We start from the raw sequence: 26,513 nt of genomic DNA, 5'->3' as shown, positions 1-26,513 counted from the left end.
GGCTGTATTTGTTGAAAGGTGCAACGAGAGAAAAGTAAAATATCAACACCACCTCCTTGTCTATTACCAGACCTAGGAGTGTGGCTGAAGTGAAGATCCCCATGTGACAGTGCAGCAGGGGAAGCTGTTTCTGAAGGAGAGAGCCAGGTTTCTGTGAGAGCGAGAAGATTGAGAGAGTGGGAGATAAAGAGGTTATGGATAGAAGTGAGCTTATTGCAAACAGAGCGAGAGTTCCAGAGTGCACAAGTGAAGGGGGGGGGTGGCTTTAGATGCAAGAGGAATGAGATTAAGGTTACCAGAATTTTGTTTTTGAAGACTATTGAAAGGCACACATGGGTGTGCAAGGCTAGGAAGTTGTGGGGGACCAAGATTATGAGAGATGTCACTAGCAGCTAGTATGAGCAAAAGAGAGAGTGACATGAGGTGAGATGCAGATTTGCAGTAATGAGACTGTTTTTGGGATGAGGTGCAAGGGGGAGAGAGAGTCTTTAGAAATGTGTGAAGTTCCTGAATACAAAAGTAAGGTGAGTTTAAGAGAGATGGGCTAATGAGCAGTGCAGGTGGTGAGGAGTAATTGAGTAAAGTAGTTTGTTATAGAGACAATATAATATATAAAGATATTGAGCATTTTTACAAAATAAGTCAAACAGTGGATAAAACACAGTATTAAAGCAAGCCTACTGTGAAAAGCTTGGTGTGCAATGCTATCGTCCAAAAGCCCTGTAGCTTATAGGACTAATGTTTTTGCACCGGCTACTGAGGGCCAGGAGACCCAGAGCCAAAAGCGTACTGTGTAATACTTGACCCCCAAGCCCTGCAGTTTAGCAGACTATAACACTATGCTAAATCAGCCACCCTTCTAATTAAAAGGATATAGCCCCTCAGTCCTTATTAAAAGTCACCAGCTGCAAATAATATACTTGTATAAAAACATAATTTATGCTTACCTGATAAATTCCTTTCTTCTGTTGTGTGATCAGTCCACGGGTCATCATTACTTCTGGGATATAACTCCTCCCCAACAGGAAATGCAAGAGGATTCACCCAGCAGAGCTGCATATAGCTCCTCCCCCCTACGTCACTCCCAGTCATTCGACCAAGAATCAACGAGAAAGGAGAAACCAAGGGTGAAGTGGTGACTGGAGTATAATTTAAAAGATATTTACCTGCCTTAAAAAACAGGGCGGGCCGTGGACTGATCACACAACAGAAGAAAGGAATTTATCAGGTAAGCATAAATTATGTTTTCTTCTGTTATGTGTGATCAGTCCACGGGTCATCATTACTTCTGGGATACCAATACCAAAGCAAAAGTACACGGATGACGGGAGGGATAGGCAGGCTCATTATACAGAAGGAACCACTGCCTGAAGAACCTTTCTCCCAAAAATAGCCTCCGAAGAAGCAAAAGTGTCAAATTTGTAAAATTTGGAAAAAGTATGAAGCGAAGACCAAGTTGCAGCCTTGCAAATCTGTTCAACAGAGGCCTCATTCTTAAAGGCCCAAGTGGAAGCCACAGCTCTAGTAGAATGAGCTGTAATTCTTTCAGGAGGCTGCTGTCCAGCAGTCTCATAGGCTAAACAAATTATGCTACGAAGCCAGAAGGAGAGAGAGGTAGCCGAAGCCTTATGACCTCTCCTCTGACCAGAGTACACGACAAACAGGGAAGACGTTTGTCGAAAATCCTTAGTTGCCTGCAAGTAGAACTTGAGGGCACGAACTACATCCAGATTGTGTAGAAGACGTTCCTTCTTTGAAGAAGGATTCGGGCACAGGGAAGGAACCACGATCTCTTGATTGATGTTCCTGTTAGTGACTACCTTAGGTAAGAACCCAGGTTTAGTACGCAGAACTACCTTATCTGAATGAAAAATCAAATAAGGAGAATCACAATGTAAAGCTGATAACTCAGAGACTCTCCGAGCCGAAGAAATAGCCATTAAAAATAACACTTTCCAAGATAACAACTTTATATCAATGGAATGAAGGGGTTCAAACGGAACTCCTTGTAGAACGTTAAGAACAAGGTTTAAACTCCATGGCGGAGCAACAGTTTTAAACACAGGCTTGATTCTAGCTAAAGCCTGACAAAAGGCCTGGACGTCTGGATTTTCTGACAGACGCCTGTGCAACAAGATGGACAGAGCTGAGATCTGTCCCTTTAATGAACTAGCCGATAAACCCTTTTCTAAACCTTCTTGTAGAAAGGACAATATCCTAGGAATCCTAACCTTACTCCAGGAGTAACCTTTGGATTCGCACCAGTATAGGTATTTACGCCATATCTTATGGTAAATCCTTCTGGTAACAGGCTTCCTAGCCTGTATCAGGGTATCAATAACCGACTCAGAAAAACCACGTTTTGATAAAATCAAGCGTTCAATTTCCAAGCAGTCAGCTTCAGAGAAGTTAGATTTTGATGTTTGAATGGACCCTGTATCAGAAGGTCCTGTCTTAGAGGTAGAGACCAAGGTGGACAGGATGACATGTCCACTAGATCTGCATACCAAGTCCTGCGTGGCCATGCAGGCGCTATTAGAATCACTGATGCTCTCTCCTGTTTGATTTTGGCAATCAATCGAGGAAGCAGCGGGAAGGGTGGAAACACATAAGCCATCCCGAAGTTCCAAGGTGCTGTCAAAGCATCTATCAGAACCGCTCCCGGATCCCTGGATCTGGACCCGTAGCGAGGAAGTTTGGCGTTCTGGCGAGACGCCATGAGATCTATCTCTGGTTTGCCCCAACGTCGAAGTATTTGGGCAAAGACCTCCGGATGAAGTTCCCACTCCCCCGGATGAAAAGTCTGGCGACTCAAGAAATCCGCCTCCCAGTTCTCCACTCCCGGGATGTGGATTGCTGACAGGTGGCAAGAGTGAGACTCTGCCCAGCGAATTATCTTTGATACTTCCATCATTGCTAGGGAGCTTCTTGTCCCTCCTTGATGGTTGATGTAAGCTACAGTCGTGATGTTGTCCGACTGAAACCTGATGAACCCCCGAGTTTTTAACTGGGGCCAAGCCAGAAGGGCATTGAGAACTGCTCTCAATTCCAGAATGTTTATTGGCAGGAGACTTTCCTCCTGATTCCATTGTCCCTGAGCCTTCAGAGAATTCCAGACAGCGCCCCAACCTAGTAGGCTGGCGTCTGTTGTTACAATTGTCCAGTCCGGCCTGCTGAATGGCATCCCCCTGGACAGATGTGGCCGAGAAAGCCACCATAGAAGAGAGTTTCTGGTCTCTTGATCCAGATTCAGAGTAGGGGACAAGTCTGAGTAATCCCCATTCCACTGACTCAGCATGCACAATTGCAGCGGTCTGAGATGTAGACGTGCAAAGGGTACTATGTCCATTGCTGCTACCATTAAGCCGATCACCTCCATGCATTGAGCTACTGACGGGAGTTGAATGGAATGAAGGACACGGCATGCATTTAGAAGCTTTGTTAATCTGTCTTCTGTCAGATAAATCTTCATTTCTACAGAATCTATAAGAGTCCCCAAGAATGGAACTCTTGTGAGAGGAAAGAGAGAACTCTTCTTTTCGTTCACTTTCCATCCATGCGACCTTAGAAATGCCAGAACTAACTCTGTATGAGACTTGGCAGTTTGAAAGCTTGAAGCTTGTATCAGAATGTCGTCTAGGTACGGAGCTACCGAAATTCCTTGCGGTCTTAGTACCGCCAGAAGGGCACCCAGAACCTTTGTGAAGATTCTTGGAGCCGTAGCCAATCCGAATGGAAGAGCTACAAACTGGTAATGCCTGTCTAAGAAGGCAAACCTTAGATACCGGTAATGATCTTTGTGAATCGGTATGTGAAGGTAAGCATCCTTTAAATCCACTGTGGTCATGTACTGACCCTTTTGGATCATGGGTAAGATTGTCCGAATAGTTTCCATTTTGAACGATGGAACTCTTAGGAATTTGTTTAGGATCTTTAAATCCAAGATTGGCCTGAAAGTTCCCTCTTTTTTGGGAACCACAAACAGGTTTGAGTAAAACCCTTGTCCTTGTTCCGACCGCGGAACCGGATGGATCACTCCCATTAATAACAGATCTTGTACACAGCGTAGAAACGCTTCTTTCTTTATCTGGTTTGTTGACAACCTTGACAGATGAAATCTCCCTCTTGGGGGAGAGAATTTGAAGTCTAGAAGGTATCCCTGAGATATGATCTCTAGCGCCCAGGGATCCTGAACATCTCTTGCCCAAGCCTGGGCGAAGAGAGAGAGTCTGCCCCCCACTAGATCCGGTCCCGGATCGGGGGCCCTCGATTCATGCTGTCTTAGGGGCAGCAGCAGGTTTCCTGGCCTGCTTGCCCTTGTTCCAGGACTGGTTAGGTTTCCAGCCTTGTCTGTAACGAGCAACAGCTCCTTCCTGTTTTGGTGCAGTGGAAGTTGGTGCTGCTCCTGCTTTGAAATTCCGAAAGGGACGAAAATTAGACTGTCTAGCCTTAGCTTTGGCTTTGTCTTGAGGCAGGGCGTGGCCCTTACCTCCTGTAATGTCAGCGATAATTTCTTTCAAACCGGGCCCAAATAAAGTTTGCCCCTTGAAAGGTATATTAAGTAATTTGGACTTAGAAGTTACATCAGCTGACCAGGATTTTAGCCACAGCACCCTACGTGCCTGAATGGCAAATCCTGAGTTCTTAGCCGTAAGTTTGGTTAAATGTACTACGGCCTCCGAAATGAATGAATTAGCTAGTTTAAGGACTCTAAGCCTGTCCGTAATGTCGTCCAGCGTAGCTGAACTAAGGTTCTCTTCCAGAGACTCAATCCAAAATGCTGCCGCAGCCGTAATCGGCGCGATGCATGCAAGGGGTTGCAATATAAAACCTTGTTGAACAAACATTTTCTTAAGGTAACCCTCTAATTTTTTATCCATTGGATCTGAAAAAGCACAGCTATCCTCCACCGGGATAGTGGTACGCTTAGCTAAAGTAGAAACTGCTCCCTCCACCTTAGGGACCGTTTGCCATAAGTCCCGTGTGGTGGCGTCTATTGGAAACATCTTTCTAAATATTGGAGGGGGTGAGAACGGCACACCGGGTCTATCCCACTCCTTAGTAACAATTTCAGTTAGTCTCTTAGGTATAGGAAAAACGTCAGTACTCGCCGGTACAGCAAAGTATTTATCCAACCTACACAATTTCTCTGGTATTGCAACAGTGTTACAATCATTAAGAGCCGCTAAAACCTCCCCTAGTAATACACGGAGGTTCTCCAATTTAAATTTAAAATTTGAAATATCTGAATCCAATCTGTTTGGATCAGAACCGTCACCCACAGAATGAAGCTCTCCGTCCTCATGCTCTGCAAGCTGTGACGCAGTATCAGACATGGCTCTAGTATTATCAGCGCACTCTGTTCTCACCCCAGAGTGATCACGCTTGCCTCTTAGTTCTGGTAATTTAGCCAAAACTTCAGTCATAACAGTAGCCATATCTTGTAATGTTATCTGTAATGGCCGCCCAGATGTACTAGGCGCCACAATATCACGCACCTCCCGGGCGGGAGATGCAGGTACTGACACGTGAGGCGAGTTAGTCGGCATAACTCTCCCCTCGCTGTTTGGTGAAATTTGTTCAATTTGTACAGATTGGCTTTTATTTAAAGTAGCATCAATACAGTTAGTACATAAATTTCTATTGGGCTCCACCTTGGCATTGGAACAAATGACACAGGTATCTTCCTCTGAATCAGACATGTTTAACACACTAGCAAATAAACTTGCAACTTGGTTACAATCTTATTTAACAAAAACGTACTGTGCCTCAAAGAAGCACTAAACGATTAAATGACAGTTGAAATAATGAACTGAAAAACAGTTATAGCATCAATCCTTGAAAACAACACAACTTTTAGCAAAGGTTTGTTCCCATTAGTAAAGTAACAATAATTAAATTTGAAACATAAAAATTACAGAGCAACGTTTTTAATCACAGTCAATATATAAGTCTCACAGCTCTGCTGAGAGAATCTACCTCCCTTCAAAGAAGTTTGAAGACCCCTGAGTTCTGTTAGAGATGAACCGGATCATGCAGGAAATACAAGAGTAACTGACTGGAAATTTTTGATGCGTAGCAAAGAGCGCCAAAAACAGCCCCTCCCCCTCACACACAGCAGTGAGAGAGAAACGAAACTGTCACAATTAAAACAAGCAACTGCCAAGTGGAAAAATAATGCCCAAACATTTATTCACTCAGTACCTCAGAAATTGCAAACGATTCTACATTCCAGCAAAAACGTTTAACATAATAAATACCTATTAAAAGGTTTAATGCGCTTTTTACAGAGTAATTCCAGTGAAGTACCATCCCCAGAATACTGAAGTGCAGAGTATACATACATGTCATTATAACGGTATGGCAGGATTTTCTCATCAATTCCATTCAGAAAATAAAAACTGCTACATACCTCAATGCAGATTCATCTGCCCGCTGTCCCCTGATCTGAAGCTTTTACCTCCCTCAGATGGCCGAGAAACAGCAATATGATCTTAACTACTCCGGTTAAAATCATAGTAAAAACTCTGGTAGATTCTTCTTCAAACTCTGCCAGAGAGGCAATAACAGGCTCCGGTGCTATTGTAAAATAACAAACTTTTGATTGAAGTTATAAAAACTAAGTATAATCACCATAGTCCTCTCACACATCCTATCTAGTCGTTGGGTGCAAGAGAATGACTGGGAGTGACGTAGGGGGGAGGAGCTATATGCAGCTCTGCTGGGTGAATCCTCTTGCATTTCCTGTTGGGGAGGAGTTATATCCCAGAAGTAATGATGACCCGTGGACTGATCACACATAACAGAAGAAAGCCTATATAATACCTCTACTTCTTGTAAAGAGGATAATAGCTCCAAATGTGCTTGAGCCTTCTAAACCTAAGAAGGAAATAAGCACTTACCTTGGAGCTGCAGCTGTGGGGCAGGCATAGATTCCCAGGTCTGACAGATTCAGACGACTTATCACAGGGACCTGGAGGAAAAAGAAAAGCAGAGTAACCAACCCTGGTCTTCTATATAGGGGTTAGCATAAATTGTTGGAGGAGAAGCAAGGACTACCTCACCAACCTCCAACAGCTAAAAGCCACCATTACTTTTACTAAAGAGGACTACATGTACATAACATAGCCCCAATCCTTGCTTGCAGGGAAACTACCCATTAAAGGATTCATTTTCTTCAGACACCATCTTCGCACATCCTCCTGATATACACAGGCAAAGAATGACTGGGGTCTATGTGAAGTGGGAGGGATACTTAAAGCTTTACTCAGGTGTTATTTGCCTCCTCCTGGTGGCCAGGAGTTGAATTCCCACTAGTAATTAGAATGGATTCATGGACTCTCCATGCCATTGGAAATAAATAAATAATTAAAAAGTATATTACAAAGTTGTTCCATTGCACATAACTAAACACTATAAATAAAAATCTCAAGATGTTTACTGTTCCTTTAAGAACTGTGGCTGATCTCCAGTTGTGCATTCTGCCTATTGCTCTTACCTACATAGTGTGTTCTTCCAGAGCTTATCTAGATGGTGCATATATTAGGTTGTATGCTCTTTTTCTATTTGTGGTAATTGTAGCGACAATGGGTTTGTCTGTAAGTATGCTCCATTTTCCCCATTGAACATTTTCTAGCCATTCTTTCTGCTTATTGATAATGTTATGTGGTATAAGCAAATGTTTTTTAAACACTTTTTGTGGAAAAGGGTCTATGTAGTCTTTTATGGCAATGTATTAATCTATGCCGTATATTTGCTTGAAATATGGCTACCAGCAGGGAGGAAGTTGGGGTAAATACTTTTGACATAATCAACATTTTTGGTGACAAATTAATATTCCACCAAATCATTACAAGTTTCTCCACTTAGAATTGATTTTTTTTCACATTTCCATTTCCTTAAAGTGAATGTAAATTTTGATGCTAAAGTGCCCGGTTTTTAAAAATTCTATTAAAAACAGGGGCACTTTAATTCATCAAAATTTACATTTCACTCGTGTTGTGAAAATACTTACCTTTTAATCTTGACAGCAGCTCCATCTTCCTCCGCCCGTCGCAAAGCCTCTTCCTGGGTCTAAAATGAGGAATCCGGCTTCCTCCAATCACGGCATTGAATCAGACACTGATTCCCCCGGGGGGGGGGGGGGGAGCCGTGATTGGAGGATGACCTATCCATCATTTCTGACATCAGAAATGGCTTGTGACGACCAGAGGAAGCTGGAGATGCAGTCAAGTTTAAAAGGTAAGTATTTTTTCACAACGAGTGAAATGTAAATTTTGATGAATTAAATTAAAGTGCCCCTGTTATTAATCGAATTTTTAAAAACCAGGCACTTTAGCCTCAAAATTTACATTCACTTTAAATGGACACTAAAGTCAAAATAAACTTTAAAAGGAACAGTCTAGTCAAAATTAAACTTTCATGATTCAGACAGGGCATGCAATTTTTAACATGTTTCCAATTTACTATTAATCAAATTTGCTTTGTTCTATTGGTATTCATTGTTGAAAGCTACACCTAGGTAGACTGGTATACTAATTTCTAAGCCCTTCAAGACGGCCTCTGCATTTTGACAGTTTTTCACAGCTAGACAGTGCTAGTTCATGTATGCCATATAAATAACATTGTGCTCACTCCCGTGGAGTTTTTGAGAGTCAGCAATGATTGGCAAAAATGCTAAAAAAGATAAGGGTGCAGTCTGCATAGGTTTGGATACAAAATAATCACAGAGGTAAAAAAGTGTATTAATATAACCTTGTTGGTTATGCAAAACTGGGGAATGGGTAATAAAGGGATTATCTATCTTTTTAAACAATACAAATGTTGGAGTATACTGTACGTTTAATAATTCAGAAAAAAAAAAACAAAGAAAAAAAAAAAAAAAGAAAGAGCATGTAGTCTTAAGAGACTTTCCAATTTAATTTGATTATCACATTTTGCACAGTCTTTTTATTTACTGAGCACGTGCACAAGTTAATAGTGTATACTAGTCTGTGATTGGCTGATGGCTATCACATGATACAGGAGGCTGGCAAATGGGGGGGAAATTAATTTGTCAGAAAAAAATAATCTATTGCTTGTTTGAAATTAATAGTAAGTTATTGCATTGTCTTTTTTATTACACTTTAAGTTGTCGTTGCTCAAAAGATATTTACTAACGTTCTTAAACACCTCAATAAAAAAAAAGAAAATTGCAGATGTACAGTATAACAACTTTACTTTTGCTCACTGCAGAGTTTGTGTTAAGTTCTTTAAATTTAAAAACAAACTATTGTATACAACTGTGCATACTAGTTATAGGAGTTTTTGTACATATATAAAAAGTACAAACAATTGCATACATCTTACACTACCAGATTTTTATTAAATCAAACCAATGAGTTACAACTAGTGGAAACAAAAGGGCGCCTTTTCCCAATTTTTAATTAGTGTATAAACAAAATTACGAAAATTATTACCCTTCATTCTTATTATTTATTGGATTCCATAAACCAGCCATATCCACACACATACTCAACAGTTATGATAGGAAAAAGAAGATAAAATGACAAGTGTTTGTATGTGTATAGGGGATAGAGAGAGCAATTATCAATGTTAGATGTAGCCCAGAGTGCTGAAATATCTAACCCTTTTCGGCTAAGCTCCTTCTGTAGCGGGAGCATTTTTTATCATTATCTTTCCCTGTAATGCATCAAATCTAAGCTCCTTCTATGACGGGAGATTTTAAGTATATCATAAGAAAGTGTGATGTAAATATTTAATTACAGGCTTAATATAAGTCTCGTACCCTTTTTAGAATAGAAATGACCATTATATTAATATTTTTATCAGACTGGTTTGAGCAAGCTAATTAAAAAAAGAGAAAAAGAGACACGGCTCTCCAAACGTTCCCCCAACGCGCGTTTCACATTAACTCTCAGACTCTCTCACCTTTAAAGGTTGAAATAACTTCAAGACGGGTTCCAAGGGAATGTGCTGTAGTATCAATTCGATCCGCAGCCAGAATGTAATGCTCCCCAGTATTTGCACACTTTACTAGTGAATAACTAAAGGAAGTTAAAGAAAGAGTAAAATCTATATTTACTTACATTTTGGCGTGTTTAGTAAAGATATTTTACAATAATTATCTCCTTATGTACAAATGTAGGGTATACGATCTATATCATGTACCTATTCTATGGTTCTATGCGATGAGATACAGTAACACACTATAAGGCATAAGAAAAGTACTATGAAGTCAGTAGTTATGTTATGGTGTGACATGTACAAGTTACTGTCACACAATCACTTATAGATAGAGCTATCAAAAAGTATGGATAAAGGATTCCAATGTAAACTATAAATTAAATTCTGGGAATTTGCCTTTTTAACACATCATGTTGGTTATTTATCAAGTACAGGTGTGCATTTAATATTACATACTCTGTACCAGGCATGTAACAGATGGCCTGATTAGCAGGAATTGTCCAGGGTTGAGTTGTCCACACTAGAACGCTGACTGCGGAGGTGCCGTCTGAGGGGACAGAGAATGTAATTGTTATAGTACTTGCCAGCAGTCCCAGAATATATAAATATACACACATTATACACCATCGTTATGCACTAAAGTTCAAACAGAATTTCACAATAAGATTTTTCACGAGCTCAGAACTCTGCTGAAATATCATATTTATCTTTGCTTTTCAGAGACTGGCAATCACGACAAATGCTGAAAATAAGATAAAACTGAAAAATGTCATCCCCCATAAAAAATGTAATAAACAAAATGAAACAATAGTGCTAAATAAAGTCTTGCTAAAGAGATGGGGACCACTTTCTGTAACAAGTATACAGCAAAATGCTGTAAATTGCTTTGACCAGCTACATACCACACTGTGACTGTTTAGAGCAGTGCACAAGCTTATTTACAGCTAGCACTACCACAGTCAAGGTAGATATAACAAATACAATCACCAGAGTAGTAGTTTGTTGAGCTTTGCAAATGAATAATAAAATGTTTATTTTTTATGTACTTAAACTTATGGGTACAACTATAGCAGTATGGTTACTACACACTAAGCTATTGGTTTGGTTTTTTACTGTACCTGCAGCCGTCTTCAAAGACATTATCTTATTTTAACCACTTACAAGTATTAGGTAGTAAAGCTCTGCATCTTCACACTGGGTGCCGCAATATTGTGACTTATATTTGTTGTGTAACTTTAATTTTTTTTTTTAAAAAACATAAAAAATGTAACACTTCTGCTCTCTATTATGTGCAAGGTACAGCTATCAAAAAGTCAGTTACATCACAGATTTGTGAAAGTTAACTGCTTCCGTCATATAATGCAACAATATGTGAGCTACAAGATGGCGGCACCCAGTATAAAATGCAGAGCTTTACCAACTGGAGAACAGGTTTATAGAGAGCTGCAGGTACAGAAGATATGGTGAGTAGTAACCATCCTACTGTAGCTGTACTCAGCAGTTTAATGTCCCTTTAATTGCGGATATATACAATGCATATAAAAAAAAACAAGTCCCTAATGTCCCCTTAAGTAGTTTCTGAGTTAACTGGTAGAGTAAAAAAAACTATGATTTTAAGGGAACTAACAGAAGCTTAAGTCACCACTACTGTACAAATAGCTAAATTACTGTCTTGAAATGTGACTGGAAAATAGATAAGTTGTCATGTTTTGACCATGTAAATTAAAGGGACAGTCTATGATATTAACAAACCTAAAATGGATGCCAGCTTGGGAGGTGGTTTTTGAAATGGGAATTTTGCATAGATTGATCGGCTGATGTGTTGCGGATTGTATTCTAGTTCTGCTTCAGCCAGGGCGGTTCTGCAAACATAACAATTTGTACATCAGAAAGTAAATCCAATAGCAATAAAAAGAATCATGTGACCACTGTATAGAAAGCAGGAGAGGACAAAAATATACAAGATCATAGACATCGTACTTGAATAGATGAATAAAAGAAGCACATAGTGCTAGAGGAAAGATTTTAAAAATAAGCTACATTTGTGAACGAGTTAGTTTCCTACATTAACACATTTTTAATCAAGAACCTTTTTTTATCAATGTCACCAACAATCTATTTTTGTAGTTGCCGTTCAGTAAGATTTGCAAGTTACCCGAGTTAAAGCATCAGGGTGTTGAAACTACAAAACGGAACTAGAGTGACTTATTCATGCAGGTATTGAGGGCTTACAGGTATGTCCTGTTTTATAGCAGAAAGTAAAAAAATGAAATGCCCAATGTTCTTGTCATCCTAGATTACACCAATCCAGGATGACAAGAACATTGGGCATTTCATTTTTACAGATAGAAACTTTACACGAAGTGTCTCAGACATTCATAGGATGGCTTAGAAATGAGACTTCTAGAAGAAAAGGAATTTGTGAACACCAGTTTATCTAATATAGAAAACAATTTGTTAAAGCTAGAATCAGATACATGATATAGGAATAGTTGTTGGACCGTACAAACCTATTTTGGCTTCATGTTAAAGGGATAGGAAAGTCAAAATTAAACTAGAATTATTCAGATAGAGCATGTCATTTTAAGACACCTAAATTCACTTCTATTTTCAAATGTGCGTTCTTATGGTACTCCTTGTTGAAAAAGAGTACGCACGTATCCTACACTACTGGGAGCTGCTACTAGTTGGTAAAAATTGTATGTTATAACATAATTATGAAAGATATTTTTGGAGTTTCCTGTCCCTTTAAATTAAATCACTGCTTCTCAATTCAGGCTCAGAAGTGCCACAACATACCAGATTTCAAAAGGTGCGTTCAAGTTGAAAGTGAAACTTGCATTAGCACTGTGCACACAACCTGCAGCACTTACAGCCAACTCACTGTGCAGGTAGTGATAGATGACATCAGTGTGGAGCTACACACATCACGACCAGAACGCTAAAAAGCTGCCGGTGTGCACAAGCTACAATCAAATACTTTCTACAGGTCATATACACAGTAAGGGCTATCAATACAATAGTAATAGTTTTTACTACACACATTTCTGCCTAAATCTAATGTATTGTAAAAATGCTTCTAATCAAACGTGAGATGCACTGGGGCATTATTAGGGAACAATTTGAAACTATTATATATCTTTTAGATTTTTGTCATAGCCATTAGATGTAGGACCCACCTATTCTCTCCTCTTCTAGTTCCCAATCTATAGTGGACATAGTGGAACTTTTTAGCCCTTAACGGCTTATTTTTTTGTGATATCACAGATATTGGGATTTTGTATATTAAAACTTCTATCTAATTACAGCCACCAAATGATTATGTTATTGTGTGTGTGCGTGCGTGCGTGTGTATGCATGTGTATGCGCGCGCGCGCATGTGTGTGCATGCGTGCGTGTATATATGTGTGTGCGTGTATATATGTGTGTGCGTGTATATATGTGTGTGTGTTCCAGCTCTTGGTGGAGACAATTAAACTTTCTCTGCCTCCGACAGCATGTTTTGTACAATTTTAAATATTGATATTTCGCATCTTTGCAGTTATTGAATACTTATCTTGTTGTGTTCATGTAAAACGTCTCAATAAAAATGTATTGATGTGCATTTTATTTCTCACTTCAATGCCCCTTTAAGCGTTTCCATGTAAAGGTTAACTATATGAATGACTCACCCTTGCTCTATAGCAAAATCTTAAAAATCTGTCGTTTTAAGGGTACCTAACGACTGGATTTGAGAGTCTTAGGGTGACATACAAGTAAAACAGAAAATATTCGATTGTGTGTTAGTGTTTTATTACTGCACTATTGATATGGGGTTAAACACATTGTTAAAGTCAGTTCCAGAACAGTAATGCACTACTGGGAGCTAGCAATGCACATTGCTCACTGGATGTTTATAGCTAGGTAGTGCATTGGTGCTCTGGAACTCCCTTTAAAGGGACAGTAAACACCTTGAGGTTTTTATATAAAATAATTAGTTATATATAAAACATCTTTGCAATATACTTTCATTATTTATTTTGACCACTTTTCATCTAATATAGCTCTAAAAATGTGAGCAATTTCTAATGGCCAGAACTTAAATGGCAACCCTTGCTGACGTCTCATGGTCTCATATCTGTCCCTTATTGGATTTATCAGCTAACAACTGCAAAACAATGAACTCTAACATTATAACTGGGGCTAGCCTTGTTGTCTGTGGACTAAAGCCCAGATTGGCTCCTCCAAATAAGGCAAATGGTGGGTGGAGTTTGGTTATTAAAAAGTGCAGTAAAAAGGGTGTCAATTTATTTTATGACTCTGCTGGTATGTTTTTCTATAGCAACACAACAGAAATGTCTTGTACTTACAAGGTTTTACTATCTCTTTAACAATGTTTTCAACCACTTTTTGCAGGGGTCACATTTTCTTGTTGAGCTTTAAAGGGGCAGTAAACTTACAAACTAATGGTATATAATTCTGCACATAGTGCAGAATTATATAACATTAGCTTAGTGGCAGATTTATACATTAAAGGGACACTCAGGTTTTATTACATTTTCACGATTCAGATACAGCATGTAATTTTAAACAACTTTCCAATTTACTTCCATTAAAAAAAATGTGCACAGTCTTTTATATTTACACTTTTTTGAGTCACCAGCTCCTACTGAGCATGTGCAAGAACTCAGACTATACGTATATGCATTTGTGATTGGCTGATTGCTATCACATGGTACAGGGAGAGTGGAAATATACATAACTTTGAAATGTGTTAGAAAAGAATCTACTACTCATTTGAAATTCAGAGTAAATGCTATTGTATTGTCTTGTTTCCTTGCATTCGTTGATTATGCAAATCTGCTGTGTTTACTGGTCCTTTAAAGGATTGCAGAGAATTTTTATTTAAAAGTTCATTTTTCCAGAACGCCGCTCCTTACTATACTGAACGGGTCTGGCTTTCCCTCAGCGCATCGCGGCAACACTGTTTAGTCACAGCGTGCCTGGTCGCGCCATTAAACTGAAAGTGGCTCGCTCCTGCTCTAGTAGTGGGAGCGAGCTCCATTTGGTTTAATGGCGCGACCGGGCACGCTGTGACTAGACTGTGTTGCCGCGATGTGCTGAGGGAAAACCAGACCTGCTCAGTAGAGCAAAGAGCGGCGTTCTGGAATAATGAACTTTTAAATAAAAATTCTCTGCAATCCTTTAATGTATAAATCTGCCACTAAGCTAATGTTATATAATTCTGCACTATGTGCAGAATTATATAACATTAGTTTGCAATTTTACTGCCCCTTTAAGGAATTGTCAGAATTACTGCATGCATCCCACAAACAATAAAATCTATTAATCTCATGAGTTATAAAATCTAACAACAAACTAAAGGTAAAGCAAGAAACATATCTAACCTTGTTGACGGAGACCAGAATACGGGTTTGTAATCCTGATATATGTGACCCTTGAAAGAAAAACACAAGTTAAATTATTCCGTAACTATATAACTACAATATATTTATGTCAATTTCATTCTGCAATTTAATAAAGACAAATAGTACAACCGATATGTAAATGCCAAAATATGTATGAAAAACAATAAATATAAAAATGATGAAAAGGCAATGTGGCTATTAGGTATTAGCTCCTATTCCCGGGACAACAGAGAGCTTTACTATCAGATGCACTTGACAGCTAAATGTAAATAAAGGCGCCATTAAGAAAACATTTCATACCCTTAAAAATTACTAAACCTCTTCCAAATACGACTGGCAGGAAGTTAACAATTCATTTGTAAGCAGAACATTAACAGGACAGTAAAGGCAAAATTAAATGTGCATGGTTTATACAGAGCATACAATGTTAAACAAATTTCCAGTTTACTTGTATTATGACGTTTGCTTTGTTCTCTTTCTTGGTATCCTTTGTTGAAGAGTAAAGCTAGGTAGGTTCATAGGAGCTCAGGAGCGTACAAGTGTCTTTAGCATTCTATGGCAGCAATGTTTGCAACTATGTATAAAATTGCTACAAACATACATTATACTGGACCTAAACTTATATATTTTCATTAGATCTTTTTTTTATTTTTATACTATAAAATAAGTAAAAACACTCACAGTCTTTAGTATTTGCTGGAGAATAGATAGCTCAGAAATAGACTTCCTGTAATATTTATAACAGTAATTAGATATCCTTTCAAACCCATAATAAAGTCTTTAGGCATAAGTCGCTTGTGCTTTAAGTATCCTATCTGCTGTATTTAAAGGGATATGAAACCCATAATAAAGTCTTTAGGCATAAGTCGCTTGTGCTTTAAGTATCCTATCTGCTGTATTTAAAGGGATATGAAACCCATAATAAAGTCTTTAGGCATAAGTCGCTTGTGCTTTAAGTATCCTATCTGCTGTATTTAAAGGGATATGAAACCCATAATAAAGTCTTTAGGCATAAGTCGCTTGTGCTTGAAGTATCCTATCTGCTGTATTTAAAGGGATATGAAACCCATAATAAAGTCTTTAGGCATAAGTCGCTTGTGCTTTAAGTATCCTATCTGCTGTATTTAAAGGGATATGAAACCCATAATAAAGTCTTTAGGCATAAGTCGCTTGTGCTTTAAGTATCCTATCTGCTGTATTTAAAGGGATATGAAACCCATAATAAAGTCTTTAGGCATAAGTCGCTTGTGCTTTAAGTATCCTATCTGCTGTATTTAAAGGGATATGAAACCCATAATAAAGTCTTTAGGCATAAGTCGCTTGTGCTTGAAGTATCCTATCTGCTGTATTTAAAGGGATATAAAATCCAACATTTTTATTTCATGATTCAGATAGAGCAAATATTAAACAACTTTCTAATTTTCTTTTATTATCAATTTTTCTTGTTCTCTCTGTACCATTTGTTGAAAAGCAGACTCATACCTTGGAGAAGGCCCATTTCTGGAGCAAATGTTATCGATTTGCAAGAGCACTAGATGGCAGCACTATATCCTACCATGTAGTGCTCCAGATGCCTACCTAGGTACCTCTTCAACACAGAATATCACGAAAACAAAGCAAATTTGATAATAGAAGTAACTTGGAACCTTTTTTTAATGGTGAACTTTGTCTCGTTTACAAAAGAACATTTTTGGGTTTCATTTCCCTTTAAAGAGACCTGAAACTTTTTTTTTTCATGATTCAGATACAGAGATAGAGCATTAAATGTTAAACAACTTTTTATTTTACTTCTATTACCCATTTTTCTTCGTTCCCTTGGTATTCTTTGTTAAAAATCAGGGATGTAAGCTCAGGAGAATGCAATGCTTCTACATGACTATATGGCAGCAGTTTTGGAAGAATGTTATACATGAGCAAGAGCCCTAGATGCCAGCATTATTTCCTGCCATGCTCCAGACTTCTGCACGCTTCCTAACTGGGTATCATTTCATCAAACAATACCCGGAGAACAAAGCAAACTTAATATTAGAAGTAACTTGAAAACTTTATATTTTTTAAATTGTATGCACGGTCTGAATCGTGAAAGAAAAATGTTGGGTCCCTTTAAAGGGACATTATACACTCATTTTTTCTTTGCATGAATGTTTTGTAGATGATCTATTTATAAAGCCCATACAGTTTTTTTTTTTTTTTAAATGTATAGTTTTGCTTATTTTTAAATAACATTGCTCTGATTTTCAGACTCCAAACAAAACCCCAAAGTTTTATGTGAATACCGTCAGACACCTTCTCCAGCTTGCTCCTGTTTGTGTAAAGGGTCTTTTCATATGCAAAAGAAGGGGGGGGAGGGTCTGATTTGCCACTTGCAGTGGGCTTTCCAGCTACATTTTCAACAGAGCCAAACTGAGAGCTTCTAAGTAAGGTTTTAAACTGTTTTATACTGGATTTTTATATCAGTATCTGTGCATCTTATTCTTTATAGTAGTGTCTATTACATGCAGTTATATGAAAATGAGTGTATACTGTCCTTTTAACTGATCATAGTGAAACCAGCCAGAAAGTAAACAATAGATATGCAAGAATCTTGATCTGCTCCTTTAGCACTGTCGCGGTTGTGATTAAAGTCAGAATTAAATACCTTGTCATACATATTGTAGAATATGTCTAACTGCTTTGATTCATACTTCGGGTCAAATGTGTAGTAACATTTATTCCAATCTGCCATTATACCCCAGCGAATGAATGAGGATCGCTGCTTCTCAATGGCCTTTTCAGCAAATTCTTTGGCTGAAAGAGAAAAACATGTTTACAGATATTACTGTCACTTCACAAGTAACTCGAAAAAAAACAAAAAAACATTACAATGTTAAATTCCACCAGCTGAATTTTGTTCGTCAGAGGCAAGCTGCGGAGAACAGGGGCGCATATGTACACCCCTGTCCGCCGCAGCTTGATAAAACAAGCCTAATGTATGTATTTACTTTCCCATTCAACACTACAGGAAACTCAAGTATTAGGAATATTTGAATGATTTTAGATTCACTTTTTGTAGGTGTCCACTTCACTTTAAAATTAGCACAGACAATTACAAGATTGTTGTATTAAGAATAGACTATTTAATTATAAATTTAGACTTATACTATTTAATCCTATTCTGTTTAGACTAGGAAGCAATGGGTGATACTTAAATGCATTATGTATTAAAGACAGGCAAATGACACAGATACCCAGGAAATAATTGGTAAAGGCACATTGGACAACACCATTTAACATATCAAGCAACGAGTCAAATACTCCAGAAGTAATAATATCAATATTATATAGCAATGTCCAATAAACATGTTCAAAGCATTGATGTTAATATTTGCAAAACTTCCCATTCTTTATATTTTGTTAAAAAATGATTTCACACGAAGTTAATCTGGTGTAGTCTGACTAATAAGAATACTGCCTTATTAGACCATCCTGCATTTATCCAGTTTTGTGTGAAATGCTAAGGATCACCTCTTACCTTTACGTCTGATCTCTGTGGCAGATAGATTTTCGGCTTCCTCTCCAAGGTCTGCTAAGGCTTTTAACTCAATTGGCAAACCATGGCAATCCCATCCTGGCACATAGCTCACCTTGTAGCCCCTCATCATATGGAAACGGTTTGTTATGTCCTTTAGAATCTAGAAAAGGCAAAGAGAAAACATGGACAGTTAAATTTGTAATTAGATCCACAAGGATCAAATGAAAATGAGAGCATGTCATTTATATACATTAGTATTTCATTTGCTTTCAAGATTAAAATTACCCCTTTACGTGCGGATGAAAAGCCGTTGTCATCTACACAATGTATTTAGTGTGCATAATGACCATGTGACATCATTTGGGGGTGGGAGATGGTGCTCTATTGGAGCTCATCATGGCCCCCTGCACTTACCCTTGCTGGACTAGTGGTCAGGTATCAAAACGTCACCATGCACGCAAGTCACTAACCTCTGGAAAGTTTACAGTTGAAACCCAGAAGTGCAGGGCAAGTATTCAAACCCCTCAATCTCAGCCTCCTGAAGCCCTAGAAACCTCCAAGACCATTTGAAAGGTAATTTCCTATATTTCAAATGATTTGTCTTTGGGATTAAAAGTTGAAGCATAATATAAATTTAAAAAAAAAAAAAAATATATATATATATATATATATATATATATATATATATATATATATACACACACACACATATATATATATATATATATATACATACATACACGGTGAAGGAAGGCACTCACTGGTCTTTCATTCAAAAGAAAACTTTAATAAGCGTGACGTTTAATAAGCGTGTCCCCGAAACGTCACGCTTATTAAAGTTTTCTTTTGAATGAAAGACCAGTGAGTGCCTTCCTTCACCGTGTATATTTATCTGCTGGCACCCTGGCATCAAGATTTGCAAGTGAGAGTGCTCTCTATCTACTTTATATATATATATATATATATATATATATATATATATATATATATATATATATATATTGGGCTGTGCGATTTAAAAAGAGCACATAATTGTAAACAACTTTCCAATTCACTCCCATTATTAAAATGTGCACACTCTTTTCATAGGCACACTTTCTGAGACTTTAGCATCTATTGAGCATGTGCAAGAGTTTACAGTATATATGTATATGCATTTTGTGATCTAACACACACACATATATATATATATATATATATATATATATATATATATATATATATATATATAAGCAAGTAGAATGTTACAGATCAGAAAACTGATCTGAAAACAAGCAGCACCAAGGGTTGCGCTGATTGGGGGAAGAATAATTAGCAGCTGTTAGAAGACATATACATTATAGGTGAATACAATTCGCCAATAAGTGTATAAGTTAAAAATGGGCACAAGGGAAAACAGCGCTTAAAAAATTCTATTCTATTCTGATATTGGATGCGTTTCTTGTGAGAGCTGTTTGATCTGTGACCTCCTGGCTTTTGGACCTCAGCTTTGTTTCTGAATTTCACCTTTACCAGTTCCTTGGATTATCATTGCTTCTTCCGTTTGATCCTCTGCACATTTCTGACTTAACTTATCCCCTGGCTATTACCAAAGCTTTCCTGAGCTGGATTATACTTCAGCTAAACTGTTTACCACAGTAATTGTGACTCAGGCCTGTACTTTGCCTGCGCCTCTGACCTGTATTTCTATCCAGTAACTGTACCCATTTGGCATTTTTGGCTTTGGTGTCCCTGACTTGGAACTATATTTTATCTACATCACTGAACTGCTTTCCAACTCTGGGCTTGTACTTTGCTGGCAGTGCTGACTCTAGTGCTCAGAAGGGCTTATTTTCCCATGAGGAGCCAAACAGAAGCTACTTCATCAGTTTGTATCTATATACTCCAAGAGGTGGATGCCATATCTGAGTAAATTCGGAGGAAAGAACTGGATGTGAGCTATTCTGTTACTACATACTCCAAAAGGTGGATGAAATCATAAAGACACTCTTCGTTATATCAGACACACCTGTACCGGAACCCTATTACCCCTTGCAGTGCGGCAACTTACCTCATCAGAATAAGGTAGATTCTGGTAAGGGGACTTACATTATAAGAAAGTCAATCAGTGGACTTTTATTATTACCTATTTTATACTGTATGTGCTTTGCAGTTTTTCTGTTTATGTACATGTTATTTGTTTTAGAATATAATTTTTTAAGCGCTGTTTTCCCTTGTGCCTATATATATATATATATATATATATATATATATATATATATATATATATATATATATGTGTGTGTGTGTGTGTGTGTGTATATATGTGTTTCTCGCTTCAAAAATGTCCTACGGTAGGGCTTAAATGTAAGCGGCATCTAAAAACTGAGCTCAGCTCAGGGCGGGAATGGCTCAGCAGTGAAAGAGTTAAATGGACATTAAACATTAATTTTACAATATTCTTTTTTAATTGTTCACTGAAAAACAATTAACATTGTTTAACTGCACCAGACAGGCTGAAGTGCATTCTACAGAATTCAGGAACCTTGCTATATAGAGGTTCATTAAGGTGCAGTAAATATTTTGTGTCCCTAATTGTCCACAGCAGATAAAAGATGATAAAGTATAGACTCTTGAGTTATTTCAACTCCGAGACAGCAACATCATCCAACATTTGCAAAGAAAATTACAATGCCTGCTTTCAGATATACACTTAGCATATATGAAACTTGACCAAAATCAAGTTAGCACCACATGAAAACTCAAAAGAAACACTTCACATGAGTATATTTGTTAAGCACCACCTACAACAGTAAAGCAAGTTAAATATGAGGCAATATTATTTTCCTAAATTATCTCAAGGCTCCTTGGGGTTACATACCTTGTTTAAAGCATGGCCAACATGAGGGTCTCCATTGGCGTAGGGAGGTCCATCGTGAAGACTAAACTCTTTTTTCGTTTTTCTCTCTCTTTGCAAGGAGTACAGTTGTGAAAAGTTGCATTCCTAAAACAATAAATGTACATCAGTCAGGTTTTGGTGAATAGTATTAAAAGTAATCACTATTTAGCAGCAAATGTTTAAATAAGCCATTGCATATCAACATCTTCAGTGTAGTAGTAGCATTGGCATCACCAGAATACCTTCATTGTTTCAATGTTCCTGCTGCACACACGATCCATTCTCTAACCAGATATCACGTCTACCCACATACTTATAATTTTCCATTAATTATGGTTTCTCCTATGTACAGTCTACCGTCTCTCTCACTCGCCTTTTGTTCACCTTTTATCCTTAGCATGTTATACATGATCACTCTATCACACAATCTGCTACTCTATATTGTTAGCTCTCCTGGACAAGCTCAAACACTTTCTATATAAAAATAGCCTATACCAGTCCTCGGGGCATATGTATCAAGCTCCGAATGGAGCTTGATGCCCCGTGTCTCTGGCGAGCCTCCAGGCTCGCCAGAAACAGCAGTTATGAAGCAGCGGTCACAAAGACCACTGCTCCATAACCTGTCCGCCTGCTCTGAGCAAGTGGACAGACATCGCCGGAAATCAACCCGATCGAGTACGATCGGGTTGATCGACACCCCCCTGCTGGCGGCCTATTACCTGCTAATCTGCAGGGGGCGGCGTTGCACCAGCAGCTCTTGTGAGCTGCTGGTGCAATGCTGAATATGGCGAGCATATTGCTCTCCGTATTCAGCGAGGTCTGTCGGACCTGATCCGCACTGTCGGATCAGGTCCGACAGACCTTGATAACTAGAGGCCCTCTTCTTTTTCACTGTCTCCTATTCTGACACCAGTCCTGTTCTCTCATTGTGTGTCCCATAGTGAAATTCTTTTTCACATCTGTCCTTTATTCTCATGTAATGTCCCATGATCATATTCTCTGTCACACATGTCCTCTCATGTTATGTCCTATTCTCTGTCACACCTGTCCTGTGCTCTCACGTTATCTCTCATAGTTCTATTCTTTCTAACACCTGTCTTACCATCTAGCGTTATGTCCCATAATTATATTCTATCTTGCACATGCCCCATCATCTCATGTTATGTCCCATAGTCCTATTCTCTGTTGCACATGCCCCATCATCTCATGTTATATCCCATAGTCCTATTCTCTGTTGCACATGCCCTATCATCTCACGTTATGTCCCATAGTCCTATTCTCTGTTGCACGGCCCCATCATCTCATGTTATGTCCCATAGTCCTATTCTCTGTTGCACATGCCCTATCATCTCATGTTATGTCCCATAGTCCAATTCTCTGTTGCACATGCCCTATCATCTCATGTTATGTCCCATAGTCCTATTCCATATATTTACTGAATTGCAAATACCTTCCCTGGTACTGAGGAGTGGACTATAAGTTTCTTTATTATGGGAGTTTTATACATGTGTTACAGCTCCACCTAATAGGCAGAGCATTGTTATCCACTGCTAGATAATATTGATACTAGTCTCCTATACTGCATAGCTTTCTACTCAAGGATTGTTGTTGAGGACATTTAATTGATGTGCCTGACCTATAAAAAAAATTAATGTTTTGTTTTTTTATGCCCATCGAAGGGGAAAATAAAATATTTAAATTAAAAAAAATCATCAAATATAGCAGCTTTAGTGAAATATTTTGCAAATGTGTAAAATGTATCAGAATGTAATAATGTTCTATTTCTGACAGCAATTACAAAGCAGATTGATTTTATGTATTGCTGACACCTATGAGCAAATGAAAAGTAATTTAGCTCTGTGTACTTCAGGGAAACTATGTAGCTTTAAGTGCCACTTATGTCCCATAGTCCTATTCCCTGTTGCACATGCCCTATCATCTCACGTTATGTCCCATAGTCCTATTCCCTGTTGCACATGCCCTATCATCTGCCCTATCATCTCACGTTATGTCCCATAGTCCTATTCCCTGTTGCACATGCCCTATCATCTCACGTTATGTCCCATAGTCCTATTCCCTGTTGCACATGCCCTATCATCTCACGTTATGTCCCATAGTCCTATTCCCTGTTGCACATGCCCTATCATCTCACGTTATGTCCCATAGTCCTATTCCATGTTGCATATGCCCTATCATCTCACGTTATGTCCCATAGTCATATTCTCTGTTGCACATGCCATACCATCTCACGTTATGTCCCATAGTCATATTCTCTGTTGCACATGCCCTATCATCTTCTGTTATGTCCCATAGTCATATTCTCTGTTGCACATGCCCTATCATCTCCTGTTATGTCCCATACTCATATTCTCTGTTGCACATGCCCTATCATCTCCTGTTATGTCCAATAGTCATATTCTCTGTTGCACATGCTCTATCATCTCCTGTTATGTCCTATAGTCATATTCTCTTTTGCACATGCCCTATCATCTCTTGTTATGTCCCATAGTCATATTCTCTCTTGCACATGTCCATAGTCCTATTCCATGTTGCACATGCCCTATCATCTCCCGTTATGTCCCATAGTCCTATTCCCTGTTGCACATGCCCTATCATCTCACGTTATGTCCCATAGTCCTATTTCCTGTTGCACATGCCCTATCATCTCACGTTATGTCCCATAGTCCTATTTCCTGTTGCACATGCCCTATCATCTCACGTTAAGTCCCATAGTCCTATTACCTGTTGCACATGCCCTATCATCTCACGTTAAGTCCCATAGTCCTATTACCTGTTGCACATGCCCTATCATCTCACGTTAAGTCCCATAGTCCTATTACCTGTTGCACATGCACTATCATCTCACAATATGTCCCATAGTCATATTCTCTGTTGCACATGCCCTATCATCTCACAATATGTCCCATAGTCCTATTCCATGTTGCACATGCCCTATCATCTTACATTATGTCCCATAGTCCTATTCCCTGTTGCACATGCCCTATCATCTTACGTTATGTCCCATAGTCCTATTCCCTGTTACACATGCCCTATCATCTCACAATATGTCCCATAGTCATATTCTCTGTTGCACATGCCCTATCATCTTACGTTATGTCCCATAGTCCTATTCCCTGTTACACATGCCCTATCATCTCACGTTATGTCCCATAGTCCTATTCCCTGTTGCACATGCCCTATCATCTCGCGTTATGTCCCATAGTCCTATACCGTTGCACATGCACTATCATCTCACGTTATGTCCCATAGTCCTATTCCCTGTTGCACATGCCCTATCATCTCGCGTTATGTCCCATAGTCCTATACCGTTGCACATGCACTATCATCTCACGTTATGTCCCAGTCATATTCTCTGTTGCACATGCCATATCATCTCACATTATGTCCCATAGTCATATTCTCTACTGCACATGACCTATCATCTCACAATATGTCCCATAGTCCTATTCCCTGTTGCACATGCCCTATCATCTCGCGTTATGTCCCATAGTCCTATACCGTTGCACATGCACTATCATCTCACGTTATGTCCCATAGTCATATTCTCTCTTGCATATGCCATATCATCTCACATTATGTCCCATAGTCATATTCTCTACTGCACATGACCTATCATCTCACAATATGTCCCATAGTCATATTCTCTGTTGCACATGCCCTATCATCTCACGTTGTGTCCTATAGTCATATTCTCTGTCACACGTCCTCTCATGTTATGTCCCATTCTCTGTCACATCTGTCTTGAGCTTTCATCTTATCTCCCACAGTCCTATTCTTTGGGGTTTTTTTGTATTTATTTTTATTAATTCCAGCAACAGAATAAACACGTCAGGTTACAATTCGTTGCGCCACACAGGGCATTCATTTAGAAAATAACAATAATAAGTGATCCCAAAAGAACAAAGCAAGTATATAGTAATACCTGACATTCATAATATGGCTGAATACATCACTGGAGATTTTAAAGTATTAAACAACTAATGGACAAACAGACAAAGAGAAAATAAAAGAAGAAAAAAAAAAAAGAAAACATTTTTTTTTTATAAATTCCTCCTCCTCCCACCTCGTACAATGCTAAAATGCCACTATAACTATGCCGAAGAATTGACCTTAATACGTCTTATTTTATCTCTTTCTTAACTCTCTTTTTCCCATCTCTTTCCTTTTCTTTCCCTTACTATAAGCAAATAGTTTACAAGACTATGGAGGATGGGGAAAAAAAAATTCTGAAAAAACTGTCTATATTTTTTCTGCTGATTCTTTCCCTTCCTTATCCTTCCCCCTCTCTTTCTCCCCTTACTATTCCTTAATTCCTATCTCATATGGTTATCTCCCGAAAACCGGATATCCATGATGGAGGAAACAATTCTAGTATAACCAGTTCTAGGAAGGCTATAGTATTTAAAAAGGGCTGTAAAATACGCCTTTGGATCTGAAGTGGGTAAGACGTGATCAACGGAAGCCAATCCAGAAGAAAAGCTCTGAAAATTTTGTATGAAAAGATTCAAATAAAATTTGAGACTGAATTTCTTTAAGGAACCCTATGACCCTGGGAGCTATATGATCTTTCCAACCCTTAGCAATTAACTGTCTTACAGTTAAAATAATTGTATTTAATATCTTTATCACTCGTTTAGGACGTAAATCAACATTGGTTAGAAAAAATATCTCATCAGCAGTAAACGGAGCCATATCCTTGTAATATTTACTATACCAATATCTTATCTTT

At 38.4% G+C, this 26,513-nt stretch overlaps 1 protein-coding gene across 1 annotated transcript in view; it reads right to left on the bottom strand.

Moving 5' to 3' along the window:
• Window positions 1-26,513, bottom strand: part of IARS2 (isoleucyl-tRNA synthetase 2, mitochondrial) — a 388,062-nt gene that overhangs the window by 352,115 nt on the left and 9,434 nt on the right. The window contains 7 exon segments of the mRNA XM_053712513.1: window positions 9,931-10,046; window positions 10,423-10,513; window positions 11,719-11,828; window positions 15,354-15,403; window positions 18,013-18,161; window positions 18,886-19,045; window positions 21,746-21,868. Of these exon segments, the coding sequence (XP_053568488.1) occupies window positions 9,931-10,046; window positions 10,423-10,513; window positions 11,719-11,828; window positions 15,354-15,403; window positions 18,013-18,161; window positions 18,886-19,045; window positions 21,746-21,868 (799 nt within the window).

Source organism: Bombina bombina, chromosome 4, assembly GCF_027579735.1.
Source record: "Bombina bombina isolate aBomBom1 chromosome 4, aBomBom1.pri, whole genome shotgun sequence".
Lineage (NCBI taxonomy): Eukaryota > Metazoa > Chordata > Amphibia > Anura > Bombinatoridae > Bombina > Bombina bombina.
This window is presented reverse-complemented; position numbering and strand designations above follow the sequence as displayed.